Genomic DNA, 17,582 nt, shown 5'->3' with positions numbered 1-17,582 from the left:
AGGAGTGACCTCTCCTTATGTATTGGATATACAAGAAGAGAGAACATGAAGCAGCACTAAAAAAAAATTTGATTTATTTATCCAACATCAGACCACAACGTTTCACCTTCTCAATGAAGGTGAAAATGCCTTTATTGAGAAGGTGAAACGCTGTGGTCTGATGTTGGATAAATAAATGTGTTGGTTTTTTTTTGAGTGCTGATTCATGCTCTCTCTTCTTGAATATATATATGTGTATATATATATATATATATATATATATACATATATATATATATATATATATATATATATATATACATATATATATATATATATATATATATATATATATATATATATATATATATATATATATATATATATAAAACTGATAGCCAAACTAGCCGATTTACAAAAACTGTCCCAATTACATGGCAAATTTTTATGATTTTTTGGAGTCACATCCTTCAAAACTATTGTTGTAAATGCATCAATTGTATTTTATTCAAATTCGCTTGTTATTATATTGTATCACATATTGTAATCATTAAGATTCGCTATAAAAGTAGCTATAATATACAGCCAGGTACACACAAGGCCATTTGATGCAGTTTTTGATGTACTGCACTTGGAGAACAAGGCCTTACCATACCGTTATTTCCACAGAGTACTGACTTTCCTTAGGGGTAATCAGCAAGTAGTTAGGGATGCTCATCTTAGTCCCTGGAAAAAATATACTAATAAAAACTCTGGGGTAGATTTACTCATTTACAATAAAATGTGCTTTTCTCTAGGGTTGCCAAAACTCTTCTACCTCCTTGAATCCCTTTAATCTAGGACCTAATACACCTTTATTGTGTTCATTAACCTAAATCCTACAATATACAGTAAGGTAGTGATTGTCTAAGAATTTAAGTAAATGTAAATGTTTTAGAAAAAAAATATGAATTTGTTTTTATATTAGCTGCTATTCTGTGCTCTATAATAAACTTTCTGCCATGTATTTGATCATTTAGGTCCCCCCTCCCATTCCCCTTCCTTTAAGGGTGTCATTTTTGACCAAAAAAACCCAACATCCATAAGTGTATAATGCTTCTAATCTAACTTCATATCAACATATTTTAATAGGGTGAAAATGGCAAAAATGCCATTGGAGTACCTGGCAGAAAAGGAATAAAGGTGAGTTTGTTCCCCCTGTATGACATAAAGTCTTGCAAAATGTACTTAATATAATAATTTTAAAACCTATGTGAGACTCATAGACATGAATTCATATCACTAGTTGTTCATCACTTGTTTCATTTTTGTTTGCTTATGTTTTTTTCGGGTTATTTTTTACCTTGGGTAAACCCCGTTAAAACACCACGATACGCATTGTATAAAAAGTGCAACAGATCTTTAAGGGAGAGAAGACATTAAATCCTGGGTCAAAACAGAGAAGACCAGAAATAAAAATCAATGTATTAAGGCCCCATGCACACGACCGTAGAATTTGTTCGTAGTTGCGGACTGTAATTACGGTCCGCAATTATGGACCAATTCACTTCTATTAACTACGGACACCTTTCCGTATATTTGCTGGAAGGTGTCCGGGCCTTAGAAAGCCTCTGCAAAAGATAGGACATGTCCTATCTTTTGCTTTTTACGGACCGTGCTCCCATACACACTTTTTGTATGGGAGCATGGGCCAAACATGCGGGTGGCAGGCACTAGCAGCCGGCCATGCCAATAATCGTGGACAGTGATTACGGGCACGGCCGTGTGCATGAGGCCTTAGAGAAGGTTGTAGGAACCATGAAGTCAGTAAAACTATATTGTCTAATGTGGAGTCCTCCATATAATGGGTATTACGATTTCAGCAAATAAAAGTTATACAATGTATGATTTTTGATGCACCTTAAGTAAAACAGTAGGGAATACTTGAATATCTTATTGCAGTTATTTCAGTGACCCCTTCATAAGCAAGGATTATAAAATAATGACTTGCAGGGGAATAACTTTTTATTCCATCCAGTCCCTACTCACTCAACGGGCATCGTAAATATAGGTTATCCCGTCAATGCAGTTGAATGATGAATTATAGGTTGTTATTCGGATTTGTCCCCTTTGTTATATATTTGGGCAATGCTATATATTACTGGTATGTAACAATGTAATGGCTTGATTTTGTCCATAGGGGCCCCAAGGACGACAAGGAGTCATTGGTATTAAGGTATTTCCTAAATATTAAAATCTAATGGTCAGAGCTAATTTATGTTGTACACTGTATGCAATAATCGTTTAAATAACAACATTTTCTCCTAGAAGTTTAATGTTAAAATAGAATTTCCACTGCATTGAAGTTGCGACATTCTGAGAGCGAGTCATTTTGTGGGGACAATGAGAGAGAGAGAGGGCGCACGACCACAAGGGAAATGCAGCATTGCATGGCGCCCTCTGAAATCAATGCGCTATCTGTGTAATGCATGGATGTGCCACCAGAGAAAGAAACACTCATACATTGCGTTTTTTCCAAAACCCTCACATTTCTGCCCTACAGTTATTCACAAAATAAACTGTAGGCTAATGCAGCAGATATAAAATCATACACTGCTGTTCAATTCTATTGAACTTTACATGGTTTTAACTTCGATATCACGTAAATTGATTTTCAGGGAGTGCAAGGAGATCTTGGCGTGGTAGGGGACGGTGGAAAAAATGGAGAAAAAGGACAAAGCGTAAGTATTGTTGATTGAATGTTTCATGGATGTTTCTACATTAACTTTTCAGCTATGAAGAACTAGAGAAAGTTAACTTTTAGGGGTGGTATGCTGCTGTTTTTGCTGATAGAGGCCAACAGTATCCCAAGCAAAAAGAAAAAAACTTACTGGCAGTCCTTTTTGGTCTTGGTGGACAGGTGGCTGGCTGGAGCCATCAGGAAATAGTTATAAAAAAAAGGAATATGTTCCCTAATGGTCCAGGGTTAGAAGCTGGATATATTTTCTGATGTCTAGTAAAAGAGTTAGAGAGAAGTTTATAATCTTTGGTTTGTAGGTGGAAAGGGAGTTTAAAATCTTTGGTGTTCAGAGGTGAAGGGACATTACAGTCAGTGGCGGATTAAGTAGACCATAGGCCCTGGGCTGTTACCCAAACTTGGGCCCCCCTTCTCCACCGCCGCCCTGTAACTATTGTTAACACTTCCTTTTTGTCCAGACATTAACAAATGGGTGTTACTACTCCCCTTGTCAAAAGGCTGTGTCCCCACATACTGACAGTCTCCAACCATCGCTGACAGTATCGCACCGTGTAGGGACACATTCTCCTAACAAGGGGAATAGTAACACTTATTTGTCTATCAGTCCTGGACAGCACAAAGACTTTGTGAAATACAAGGATTTCCTATAATAAACATGTCAGTAGAGATGACAGATTGTCTATAAATCTAGTGACTCACAGGTGACGACGTAGTTTTTTTCCTCTTTTCTTCTCCATCCAGTCCAGACTTCATGACGACTTTTCCCGGCCATGACCCATTTCTGCAGAATTTGCCACTCAGATGTCTTTGGCTCCTCACTTTTCCAACATTTCCACACCTATAAACAAAGATAATATTATCATGGTGCCACACACTGTGCCCCTAAATATGATAGCACCAAACACTGCGCCCCTTAATAAAATAGTACCAAATGCTGGGCCCGTAAATATTATAGCACCATAGACTGCGCCCCTGAATATAATTGTGTCAAACACTGTAGATAGCACCACACACTGACCCCTGTAAATAGCGCTACATAGTCCTCCCCCTCTGTAAATAGCGTCACATGGCTGTTGTATATAGTGCTACACAGCAATCCCCCTTAGATATAGTGATACACAGCGCTCCCTTCTATATAGTGCTATACAACAATCCCCCCTTGTATATAGTGCTACACAGCGTCTCCCCCCTTGGACCTGCAGCTCTTGTAATTGCTCAGTATAATGTCCCCCATAGCTGCCCCCATAGTATATTGCCACCGATAGGTGCCCGATACAGTATAATGTCCCCCATAACTGCCCCCAGAGTATATTGCCACCGATAGGTGCCCTATACAGTATAATGCCCTCCATAGCTGCCTCTACACAGTATAATTTTCCCCTTAGCTGACCCTACACAGTATAATGCCCCCATAGCTGCGACGCAGTATAATGCCCCCATAGCTGCGACACAGTATAATGCCCCCATAGCTGCAACACAGTATAATACCCCCATAGCTGCGACACAGTATAATACCCCCATAACTGCGACACAGTATAATGCCCCATAGCTGCTACACAGTATAATGCCTCCATAGCTGCGACACTGCATAATGCCCCCATAGCTGCGACACAGTATAATGCCTCCATAGCTGCGACACAGTATAATGCCCCCATAGCTGCTACATAGTATAATGCCTCCATAGCTGCGACACAGCATAATGCCCCCATAGCTGCGACACAGTATAATGCCTCCATAGCTGCTACACAGTATAATGCCTCCATAGCTGCGACACAGTATAATGCCCCATAGCTGTGACACAGTATAATGCCCCCAAAGCTGTTACACAGTATAATGCCACCATAGCTGTGACACAGTATAAAACCCCCATAGCTGCGACACAGTATAATGCCCCCATAGCTGCGACACAGTATAATGCCCCCATAGCTGCGACACAGTATAATGCCCCCATTGCTGCTACACAGTATAATGCCCCCATAGCTGCTACACAGTATAATGCCCCCATAGCTACGACATAGTATAATACCCCCATAGCTGCGACACAGTATAATGCCCCATAGCTGTGACACAGTATAATGCCCCCATAGCTGCTACACAGTATATTGCCTCCATAGCTGCGACACAGCATAATGCCCCCATAGCTGCGACACAGTATAATGCCTCCATAGCTGCGACACAGTATAATGCCTCCATAGCTGCGACACAGTATAATGCCCCCATAGCTGCTACATAGTATAATGCCTCCATAGCTGCGACACAGCATAATGCCCCCATAGATGCAACACAGTATAATGCCTCCATAGCTGCTACACAGTATAATGTCTCCATAGCTGCGACACAGTATAATGCCTCCATAGCTGCGACACAGTATAATGCACCATAGCTGCGACACAGTATAATGCCCCATAGCTGTGACACAGTATAATGCCCCCATAGCTGCTACACAGTATAATGCCTCCATAGCTGCGACACAGTATAATGCCCCCATAGCTGCGACACAGTGAGTGACTCCGTGCAGACAGGCTCGATGACGTCACTACATCGCGCCTGCCTGCACCGAGCCGCTCACGACAGAGTGAATGCTGGAGCGAGGCTCCAGCATTCAACCCAATTTAATCTGCGTCCTGTGGACGCAGATTCAGTTGGAAGCGGGACAGCGCGGCAGTTAGCAGCGCTAGAGCGCTGCATAGTTTTTAAGATTGTGTGCGGTTCGGGCCCCGGGCGGCCGCCCAAACCGCCCATATGATAATCTGCCATTGATTACAGTTCTTGGTTTCCAGTGGTGAGCGGCAGGTTGAATTCTCCAGTGTCCTATGGTAGGTGGTAAATTTCTTGATGTTGAATTGGGAAGCCGTATAGAGGGGAATAGTTCAAATCTGTGATATCCAGTGGTGAAGAGAGTTTAAATTCATGGTATCCACTTGGGATTGGGTGGGAGATTTTTTCCAGGTGTCCAGGTAGGGGTCGGTGAATGTAGTTCCACCATTGGTCCCTAGTGGTAAGTGACATCTCTATATATTTTCATAATTACACAATTTCCAGTTTTTACTGAGCTGCCAGTAGTGGCTGAAAGAGTAGCAGAAAATAATCACTTTAAGCTTCAGCAAGGGGTGAGGGGCAGAACGGCAAAGGCTCTGTTATAACCAGCTCTGTGAGCTGTCACTTGGGGTCTATGAGCCCTTTTGCCTCGAAATAAAACTTGCTAATATTGATCATTTTCCAATGGTGATGCTTGCTATCACTTCAAGACTATCATAAATTATGTATATGGTTTGAAATATAAGGACAGGTAAACTGCTAATATAAAGCTTGTTACTATTTTAGATAAACATACCTGACTATAAATTATTACTTTTTACCATAGTTAATTACAGAAAAAGGTAAAGTTGGAGATCCAGGAACACCAGGAGACCCTGGTCGCAGGGTAAGTTTCAGTATTGACTGGTATTCCAGTCTTTTATCAATCACTACTTTATCCAGAGTTATAAACCCCTTAATACCGTGACCAAGGCAGAGCAGGTCATGTGCCTGGAGACCAGTACTCCAGGCACATGACCCAAGAGCCCCACCTCCACCCACAGTGCTCCGGTTTTATCAAATACATTATATATCTCCAGCTACACTTTGTAAAAGCTACACCTTTATTTGATTTGTATTTTAAGTTTAGTGTTTAACCATAGTTTAGGATGAGTGAGAAATACTATGCAGATGTTTGCATTTTGTATACTAACTAGATAATCATGTATCTAAATATTTTTTATTTCATCTTATTTCAGGGACAAAAAGGAATTCAAGGCCAAACAGATCAATCCGTATGTGTTATTTAAATTATTGTCTTAGGTTATTATCCTGCATAAGATGTTATATTATATATCATATTATATGATAGATAGATAGATAGATAGATAGATAGATAGATAGATAGATAGATAGATAGATAGATAGATAGATAGATAGATAGATAGATAGATAGATAGATAGATAGATAGATAGATAGATAGATAGATATCCGCCAGCCATAGACGCCCATATGTTTAAAAAAAGTATACATTTAACGTATACGTTTTTTACTGGATGTCTGTGACAAATGCCTCTCACGGAAGCAGTTAAAAAAAGTAAAGATTGTTTTACTTGGTGTTGTGTTTTAATGGACGTACACGCAGCGTTACATTCGTAGGGGCTGTGCAAGGTATTGCATCGTTGTCCCATTCAAGTGAATGGGACAGTGCTGCGAACACGTGAACAACCGCTACGAAATACGAACGAAAAGAAATCCATGTAAACAATGAAGAGGCTGAGCGCCGCAGCCCCTTCAAAAAGCTGATTGGTGGGGGTGCTGAGAATCGGACCCCCACCAAGCTAATAGTGATGGCCTATCCTAAGGCTAGGCTATCAATTATAAAATCACAGAAAACCCCTAGAAGGGTACATATGAGATGATAGATAGATAGATGGATGATAGATAGATAGATAGATAGATAGATAGATAGATAGATAGATAGATAGATAGATAGATAGATAGATAGATAGATAGATAGATAGATAGATAGATAGATAGATAGATAGATAGATAGATAGATAGATAGATAGATAGATAGATAGTTTTGTTGAACATAAAGTCAATATTACTAAACCTTTGAAGTCACAGTTTGCCCAGTAAATAAATACTTATTCTTGTGTTTGCTGTACAGCCATGTGAATTAATTGACTTCATCCGTCAGACATGTCGTAAGTATGATCTTATTTTTTTTTAAATTTATAATATTACTGTTATATTATTCAACTTTCTAATATTCTTTGTATGTGAATTCCTCAATATTGATACATCTTATTGACAAGGTGAGTGATAATAGTTTTTAATTGATGCTCCCGGATTGTTATTACATGGAAATTAAAGTAGATTACTAAAACAGACATGTTCAGAAAGACGTTAACCTAAGTGAGGCTTCCTATAGAAAATGTTAGATCTAGGAGTCACAGGGACGTAGTGCACAGAAGAGTGCCACATGTAGGGGTGGACTGACCCACCAGAGGATACTCCGGTCGGCCCAGGTTCTGACACAATAATGTGCCCTAATACAACAGGGTCCAATAAGTCCAGCAAAAGCAAATTTAGACATTTAGACCAAACTCCAATCACTTGCCAATAGGGTTTATATTTTATAGGGTTGTTGACAAATAAACTATTAGATCTTATTGATGATATGTTTTGCATGTGCAATGATAACAACAAAAATTAAACTTAAATTAAAAGTGAACATGCACGTGTTCTATATGGGTGAAGGATGGGCTCTCAGAATCATTTCCTCTGGTGGACCCAAGTTACCCCAGTCCAACCCTGGCTTTTCACTTCACTCTAGGGACTGGTGGGGATTGCAGCTTATAGTCACCCACCCTTGACATGCAAGGTATTTAAAAGTAGAGTTAAACTTAAAGGAACAGTGTCACCACAAAAAAAAATTTCATGTCAGTTTAATGTTAGTGTTTTATTAAAAACGTTTTTATTTATTTGTGTGTTTGTGTGTTACTTTTTTCTATTTTTTCACTTTTTCTTCCCTATGGGGGCTGCCATTTTTTTTTCCATTTCTGTATGTGTCGATTAACGACACATACAGACATGGAATACGGCAGCCACAGTCCCATAGGGACTGCGAACGGGTCCCGTCCCATCCACTTCTGTGTACGCCGTCTGTGTGGGAACTGCGCATGCGCCGCTCCCACACAGTCCAATTTGACATGCGCACCGTCCGGCGCCATTTTCCTGTGGACCGGAAGTCGCGGCCGGACAGTAAGATTACTACTTCCGGTCGCGGCTTCCGGACTTGTGCACTTGGACCAGCGGCAGCAGACGGAGCGGACGGGCCGGAGGGAGCCACGGCGGCAGGAGCAGGTAAGAGATTTCTATGTATGTTCGTGTTTGTGTGTGTTTACTACTGTATGTAAACCTACTACACTGTGTGTTAGCTCAAAAAATGGCGACACACAGTGTAGGAGGTTAGACCGTTCAATCCCCTCGTTTATCCCGGCACTAGCCAGGATAAAGGAGGGGGGGATTCTCAGAGCTCACTAGAGCGAGTGCTTTTTTCCCAATTTTGCAGCAAAAAGCAATGTGGTTGCTTTACCACATGCAATGCTGCAATTTTGGGAATAGCTCCATCTAGTGACCAGCAATGGGAAATATTATAAATTAGAATCTAATTTATAATATTTCCTGACTCGTGAAAAAAAATAAAAAATTTGAACAATGTTTAATCACCTACACACTAAATGTTTAATTAAAAAAAAAAAAACATGTTTTGCTGGCAACACATTCCCTTTAAAGAGGTCCAATCTATATAAATTGTATGGTTTAAAGAGGTTGTATGATTTGTCATAAACAGTCTTCTGAAAAAGCACCACCCTTGTCCATGGGCTGTGTCTATCATTGCACCCTCGCTCTATTTACTTAAAAGAGAATGAACTATTAACCCTCCCTTTTCCCATAAATAAAATGTACCCATATACTCTTACCAAATGCAGGATACATTTAAATACAAATGAGAATACATATTTATTTATTCAATGTCCCAAGGGGATCCACGTAGTTCCAGGCTCAGTCTGCAAAATGTGGGCAGGCTGTGCACTTCCCCTGACATGCTGCCACTCTTCCATGATCCCCATGTGCTATGCTCCATGTGCCAACGCTACATCATCACGTGATTACCACAGTGCCCCTGCCCTCCTCCACACTGCAGGCAGTATTTAGCTAGCTACAGTGCATGTGCAGGAAGAGGAGAAAGACGAAACCTGAAACTACAGGTCTTGCGCAAGCACTGAACAGATAGCAGGCACAGAGAGTAGCAGCGACAGTCCCGCGAGAGAAATAGCAAACTTTTGCATGCATGACCACCGATTGCAAGTGCTGCTGGTGGGCATTCCCGCCAGCAACAGAATTTATAAACAAAACCGGGACATGGAACACAGGTATGGGAATATTTTTTGAACAGAATTTTCGAAAATTGATTTAAATGACAGACATTATTTTATGAAGCTCTGATGATTTAACTAGATTTATGTTAATGAAAAAAAACACCTTAAATCCGCCTTGGAGTCAATTAAGACTATCTATTTTGAAATTGTATAAATAGAAATTTTCGAACCTACTGTTATAAGGAATGAAATCACTCTCTTTAGCTATGGTAGTATTTCTTTTTTAAATCAAATAATTTTTTATTGCCATTTTTACAAATATAAAACATAAGACATACAAACCCCCCCCCCCCCCCCCCCAAATAGCCCCCAAACCCACCATCCCCTTACATAAAATTGTACGTAACAGTTTCATTGTACAGATCATCAAAGCAACAATGTAGGCAGTAAGTACACATATTGCAAAGGAACAGAGTAGACATAACTCGACATGGATTAATGCATCCCGAATGGCAAAACAACGGTAGGGGCACATTCGTCAATAACTTATCTTATTAACATACACCCATTATGGATCTTTGAATGTGGGGTGTAGTCAAGCCCAGAGTATCTATCTAGGGTCCCCATACTTTAGCATCTGTTTTCCTCTTATGATACACCCCCTTTTCTAATCGAATGATGTTATTCATTTTAGCAATGAATTCAGTTATCGTTGGTGGGGAGGACTGTATCCAATGTTGGGCAATTAGCTTTCTAGCCTTGTACAACATTCTAAGAATTCCAACAGAAATTCCTTCGGTAACATCAGTTCCCTTCAGCAGCTCCAAGACACAGATCCTAGAATTTGCCTGAATCGATATACCAAGCACTCTATAAATTAAAGCTAGTACTTCATTCCAAAAAGGTCCCAGTAAGGTACACTCCCTCATCATGTGAAAGAGGTGGGCATCATCAATGTCACAGCGAGGGCACTTAGCATCTCCTCTAAATCCTACCCTATGCAGCCACACTGGAGTTCTATAAACCCTATGAACTAGCAACATCTGAGAATACCTCTGAGCCTCACTCAAGGATAACCCAGGCGTATTCGCCAGGACATCTTCCCAGGCTTCATCAGTGAAAGGACCCACATCTGCCTCCCATTTCACACATACATGTAGGGGAAATTTTTTTATGGTACGAATCCAGAAGGTATCCATATATATCGCTGAGACAACTCCCTTCATGGTGCACTGCAAAATTATTATCTCCAGTATAGGATAAGAGGAGGTGACAACAGCGGTGACTACCAGGGCATGGCACTGTGGTAGTATTTCTGAAAAAAAATTATTTATAATTCCTTTTGTTCACCCTACAAACCCTTGAGCAGACAGCAGGCTATTTTTTATGGCAGTGGATTTAAAACAATAAATAAATAAAGGCTGTGATACAATGCTAGAACAGCTCGTGTCTGCTGACAGATCTACAAGAGAGTAGAGGGGATTTCATAAAATTACAAGTTTGGGGAATAATTATTTTTCCAATTATAATATTAGTAATAAACACTACAAGAAGATCTACTAAATGTATATTAAAATGAGTTTGTCTTGATGGAAGGAAGTGTAAACCACAGAGAGGGCTTCAATATTGGTCTTCTAGTAGTCCTCGTTTAGACAGTATTATGTTTTAGCGGTCAATATTTTGGGTCTTGTCTCAAATCTGTAGGAAAACAACCTGAAAGCTAAGCCCTTTTCTCTCAACCTGCATGTTACCTAAATTGAAGGCTATCATTTTGTGGTCCAATATGACTAGTCAATATACTAGTCCATTCAATGAATTAGAATATCATCAAAAAGTTCATTTATTTTAGCAATTCAAATCATAAAGTGAAACTCATATATTATATATATTCATTACACACAGAGTGATCTATTTCCAGCATTTTTTTCTTTTAATGTTGATGATTATGGCGAACAGATAATGAAAACCCAAAATTTAGTGTCTCAGAAAATTTGAATATTATATAAGCTCAATTTCAAAAATTATTTTTAATACTGAAATGTTGACCTACTGAAAAGTATGTACAGTATATGCCCTCAGTACTTGGTCAGTGCTCCTTTTGCATGAATTACTGCATCAATGCGGCGTGGCATGGAGGCGATCAGCCTGTGGCACTGCTGAGGTGTTATGGAAGCCCAGGTTGCTTTGATAACGGCCTTCAGCTCGTCTGCATTGTTGGGTCTGGTGTCTCATCTTCCACTTGACAATACCCCATAGATTCTCTATGGGGTTGAGTTCAGGCGAGTTTGTTGGGCAATCAAGGACAGTGATACTGTGGTTATTAAACCAGGTATTGGTACTTTTGGCAGTGTGGGCAGGTTCCAAGTCCTGCTGGAAAATGAAATCAGCATCTCCATAAAACTTGTCAGCAGAGGGAAGCATGAAGTGCTCTAAAATTTCCTGCTAGACTGCTGCGTTGACTCTGGACTTATAACACAGTGACATAACAGGAGATGACATGGCTCCCCAAACCGTCACACCGGACCGCAAACAACTTAGATTGATGCCTCTCCACTCTTCCTCCAGACTCTGGGACCTTGATTTCTTCTGGACAACTGTCACATCAGCAGTCTTCCCCATGATTGTGTAGCTACTGAACCCGACTGTTGGACCATTTAAAGGCTTAGGAAACCTTTGCCGGTGTTTTGTGTTGATTAGCTGATTAGAGTGTGACACCATGAATCTACAATCCTGAACTTTTACCCAAAATTAAAATTTTCGGAGAGAATAAATTTTTGGTTTTCATTAACTGTTAGTCATAATCATCAACATTAAAAGAAAAAAAAATGCTGGAAATAGATCACTCTGTGTGCAATGAATCTATATAATATGAGTTTCACTTTTTTAATTGAATTACTGAAATAAATTAACTTTTTGATGATATTCTAATTCATTGAGATGGACTAGTATATATTAGACCACTGTATACATATGTTTAACATAACAGAATACATTTACAATAAATGCTTATTAAGCATCTTTTCTGTAATACTGATACAGTTTTATGTTTTACCTTACAGCATGTTGCCAAGGTAAGATTAATTTTTCTTGCATGCTCTTGACATCCCAGCTAGTAAATAGATAAAATAAAATACATTTATGTACATTATATAGATGGAGTAAGGTATCACCATATTACTGTAGTCTACTTTGGAGCTTTATTTAGTGTGACTTTTCAGATGCCTCTGCAGTATACAGCTACAGTCTGCCATAGTATGAGCTCCTGTTTATTAAAGATTCCCTGCTCTAGCTCAGGGTCAACTAGTTAAGTCAGAAGTCTAAGATAAAAAGTCAGACTTTTAAATTCAGAATTCTGATTTACGTAACTCTAAATTATATTTATTAAAGGCCCGGAACTCTTAAGAAATGGAAAATATAAAAATAGTAACATAAAAATAATAAAAACAAGAAGAAGAATTGCATTTAGGATAGTAAAAATATAAGACTAACACTATAATTGAATATCAGTAAGTGCAGAGTGTTTCCAGCATTGTATAGGTTTGTTCATATATTACAACTTTTCATACAATTTTAGCTTTAACCAAAAGAGGAGAGGACCCCATCTGATACTGTCTGGGAGAGGCAAAACCACTTTTGAAATTAGATGCATGGGGAGTTTTTTGTTCTTATTCTAAGAATGAAGTGCTAGTGTGAATCTGCATTTATAAAGACAAACCTTTTTTCTTCTTAGGACAAACCACCTGCCCTGTGTATCCAACGGAATTAGTGTTTGCATTGGATATGTCAAGTGATGTGAAACCGCCAAACTTCAAACGAATGACTGATATTGTCACCTATATTATGACCAATCTAACCATTAGGGGAGGTAACTGTCCTGTTGGGGCACGAGTGGCTGTAATGTCCTATAACAAACATACTAATTATCTGGTGAGGTTTTCTGACTTCCAAAGCAAAGACAAATTACTGAATGCAGTGAAGAACATATCTCTGGAAAGTTCTAATAAAGGTCGTGACATTGGAGCCTGCATGAGATTTGTAGCCAGAAATGTCTTCAAAAGATCTCTGCAAGGAGCCACTGTAAGAAGAATTGCAGTGTTCTTCAGTAATGGTCGTACTGATGACCCTGCTTCAATCAGCACAGCCGCCATGGAATACAACGCTCTTGGGATTATACCTGCGGTTATTACATTCACTCCTGCACCTGCAATCAAACGGGCTTTTTCAGTAAGAATATATCTTTACTTTATTGCATGAATTAATCTACTCGATGCAGGCATTGCTTGATCATACTACAGTACTATAGTTGTAGGAATCTTCCGGATCTCTAAAGTAGGAGAAACACAAGAAATTATTTCAAATGTCAGAATATATACTGTAGATTGTTTGGGATGAGTTTGGACACAGTTTTATTTTAGAGAAACTAAAAAATTAGATGCTTCATTATTGCTGGAGATAATATATTACAAGGAATGATAAATAATAAAGTGGAACTATAGAGCTATGCTGTTGAAATATCTTCCCGTAGTCCCATCTTGTAATGTTATGGGATATAATTAGGATATCCCATAACATTGGGGTTGGTGGGGGTTTGACCTCTGAGACCCATGCCGAGCCCGAGAACGTAGAAGTCTTCCGCATTTCTTCTCCTGCAGTTTCTCTGCACGATGCTCCCGGACATGTCTCTGTTTAATTGAATTGTACAGCCAGTAACTGGCTGCATTGCTGTAAAGGAAAAACTGTTTACGGGCCACAAGTCTTACCTAGTGATGTGGCTGCTTTATTCTGAGGATCGTGGGGGTTTTAGCAGTCTGACCACTACCTGTAATGAATCGGGGTAGGGAGACGGACAGGTGAGCCCTAATCTACCTGCAACTCAGTCCCTGCCTACTTGCACGGCCGGTCCTAAGTGACGGCGTACAACTGGGCGACGGTCCCTACGCTCAGAAAGTGCAAGACAGACAACACAAGACAAGGGCACACAGAAGCAAAGGAGGAAATAGGGACAGTTGCCCACGGAAACACCGTGAACAACAGGAAGTGGTGAACGAGCCGAATCAAACCAGGAGAGTACGTAGTAGCAAAATCAGAGCAGGAGAATAGTCAGGCAAGCCAGGGTCAAATAAGTAACAGCGGTCAATCAGGTAAATAGCAGGAATCGCAGAGCCAGGAAACCAGACAATCACAGGCAAGGAACATGCCGCAAGTGAGGATATAAATAGACCAAGGGCGGGAGATAGAACCGTCAGGCCAGGCTGTGATAGGTTCTCCCTCTCCTCAGCTTGCAAGCCTGAGTGGTAACAGATCGCGTCACTCTAGCAGACCTTGGAGCTGATGAAGGCTGATTAACCCCCGGGCGTCGACACAGAACCTGTGTCTGGAAAACCCTTTACACTACCAGTGAGAAAGTGATGACATATACTAGGCCTCATGCACACTCTGTGCTCCGACTTATGATTATCCATCAGGACATGTATGTGGGAGATGTCCCCCCCCCCTTCCATACCTCCATAATATTGTCTGGAATGGAGCGATCCTTTTTGAATCCAACAGGAAAAATATTCTGCCCTATTATGGAATTTGTACCAAAATGAGCCATAATACAGCCATGTGCGTCAGGCATAATTTGGTAAATACATTACCTTACTTATCTTGTACTGGTCTGGAGTTACGGCCTGTATTACAGTCTAGAGCTGCATTCACAATTCTACTGACTTCAGAACTGAATTCTCCAAACATTCCTTTTGGACTGTACACACCCACCGTACAATAGTCTGATGTAGCTAAAACTATTTCTCTCATTAAAATGTAGGAACTGCTATTACGATGTCCGATGATAACCAGCAACTGTTAATGCAGTTCCAGACTATGATACGAATTGTAACTCAGGAAGGATCAGTAGCTACGCGAATTTTTTATGGGCTTTATATGTATATACACCGTATATAAACTGTAAATGGGTGTTCAAATGTAGACATACCCCTATGGGTTTTATTTTGAAATTAACTTTTTAATATTACAACAGATTGATGACTCAGGGACATTTCAGTTGATTGAGATCACTGCAAATATGGATTTCAAGCCATCAGTACAAACCTTCCTGACGTGTACCCTTTGTTATGGTAAGTCCATGTGCAGCCGTGAATGTGCCTCATTATAAAAATTAGACGTTATGTTCTCGAACAGATTAATGCAACAGAAAGGATGATGAAAGTGCCTTTAGGAAAGTATCCCTTGTTTGAAGAACAATTCCATCTTGCAATCAAAAGACAGCACTCCAAATTCTTAAATTTATGTGTATTCTTTTTATTATTCCAGCTATATGTGCACCGAGGAAAATACTTACTGTGCAATGTTTGGGGTTATAACATCACAGCTGAACATGTGCATAGAAATTATTTTGCATATCGAGTGCTTACCTTTTTAGAGGCTCAGTGTCTGGAAGAGTGGTGGGGTTCACGTGAAGTTTTGAACTCGAAGTGTCACTGTGGGACTGGGACAATTTATTCCCTGCCAGTCAGGCCTCTTCTTGGACTCTTCGAGGTCCTGCCGCCGCACTGGGAAGTGGCTAATAAGGTTGGAGAAGTTTGGAAAAGTTTATTGCTTCTCCAACCTTATTAGCCAATACAGAATTATTCAATACATTTGCTTGTTCAGAAGAAAGAATACACAATTGGATTGGGGCCAAAAAATATTCTTGCTCTTTCTTGAATATTTAGAGGTGTAAAATGGAAGAATATTACAACTTCATACAATAGTAAATGTATATTAGGTACATAATGTGAGTGGGAATCAGACTGGCCTATATTATCAATAAATCTAGCAATAATTGGTGGCTCTATCTTGGTCTTAGTAATGTTGTACAAAAATGTCCCTAATTTGTCACCATGTTCGAAATAAGTTTTTCAAAATTGTTGTTGTGTTGTTTATTTTCACGAGGATGGAATTGCATGCAAGTTGTCTCATTCACACTGACACTTTATCTTCCACCAAGGGATTGTGAATATGCTCAAGGGAATTACACTGTGTGGGCAGCTCTAGGGGCAATATCCTGTGTGGGCAGCTATAGGGACATTATACTGTGTGGGGAGGCACTATAGGGTAATTATACTGTATGGGGGCAGCTATGGGGCATTATACTGTGTGGGGCAGTTATGGGAGCATTATACTTTGTGGGGGCAGCTATGGGGACATTATACTGTGTGGGGGCATTATCCTGTGTTGGGGCAACTATGGGGGCATTATACTGTGTGGGGGGCAGCTTTAGGGGCATTATACTGTGTAGAGATGCACTATACTGTTTTGGGGCAGCTTTAGGTGCACTATACTGTGTAGGAAGGCACTATATGTGCATTATACTGTGTGGGGGCAGCTTTAGGGGCATTATACTGTGTGGGGGCAACTAACGGGGTATTATACTGTGTGGGGGCAGCTATAAGGGCATTATACTGTGTGAGGGTCACTAAGGGGTCATTATACTGTGTGGGGGCCCACTCAAAATGTGTTTCACCTCCATGTGCTAAATTCCTAGCTACTCCTCTGATGGCCAATGGTGGACGGGTCGGGTCACATGACCCATCATCAGCTGCCATAATCGGGCCTCAGTAACACACTTTAGCAGGCTATCTTGAGCCCGCCCCCTCCCCGACCCACACAATTATCATTTTTTTCAATGCTGTAGGGACTTATTTTTCTAATGGAGCTAAGTACCGGTAAGAGAGCTAAGTAAGGTAGTGGGGGATTCCAAACAAAAGTCTCGGCCAAAAGTGGGTTCCGGCCTTAGAAATTTGAGAATCACTGCCCTAAAGTATTTAATGCAATGAATAAACTGTAAACCCCATTAGCTCCCATCAAAAGATATTTTGCTATTATGTCCACAACTGGTCCTCCACAAAATTGTCAGGTTCAAATGGGGATTGATGGTGAAGTGTTTCATGGAAAGAAAAAAAAACGCTTTAAT

The 17,582-nt window shown here is 40.1% G+C and overlaps 1 protein-coding gene across 1 annotated transcript in view; it reads left to right on the top strand.

Annotated features, from left to right (window-relative positions):
* Window positions 1-17,582, top strand: part of LOC142652906 (collagen alpha-6(VI) chain-like) — a 79,012-nt gene that overhangs the window by 45,362 nt on the left and 16,068 nt on the right. Inside the window, exons 25-33 of the mRNA XM_075828600.1 lie at window positions 1,111-1,161; window positions 2,159-2,194; window positions 2,637-2,699; window positions 6,081-6,140; window positions 6,493-6,528; window positions 7,408-7,444; window positions 12,685-12,696; window positions 13,356-13,849; window positions 15,648-15,744. Coding sequence (XP_075684715.1) covers window positions 1,111-1,161; window positions 2,159-2,194; window positions 2,637-2,699; window positions 6,081-6,140; window positions 6,493-6,528; window positions 7,408-7,444; window positions 12,685-12,696; window positions 13,356-13,849; window positions 15,648-15,744 — 886 coding nt within the window. The remainder of the gene's footprint in view (window positions 1-1,110; window positions 1,162-2,158; window positions 2,195-2,636; window positions 2,700-6,080; window positions 6,141-6,492; window positions 6,529-7,407; window positions 7,445-12,684; window positions 12,697-13,355; window positions 13,850-15,647; window positions 15,745-17,582) is intronic.

This window comes from Rhinoderma darwinii, chromosome 5 (genome assembly GCF_050947455.1).
Source record: "Rhinoderma darwinii isolate aRhiDar2 chromosome 5, aRhiDar2.hap1, whole genome shotgun sequence".
Classification (NCBI taxonomy): domain Eukaryota; kingdom Metazoa; phylum Chordata; class Amphibia; order Anura; family Rhinodermatidae; genus Rhinoderma; species Rhinoderma darwinii.
This window is presented reverse-complemented; position numbering and strand designations above follow the sequence as displayed.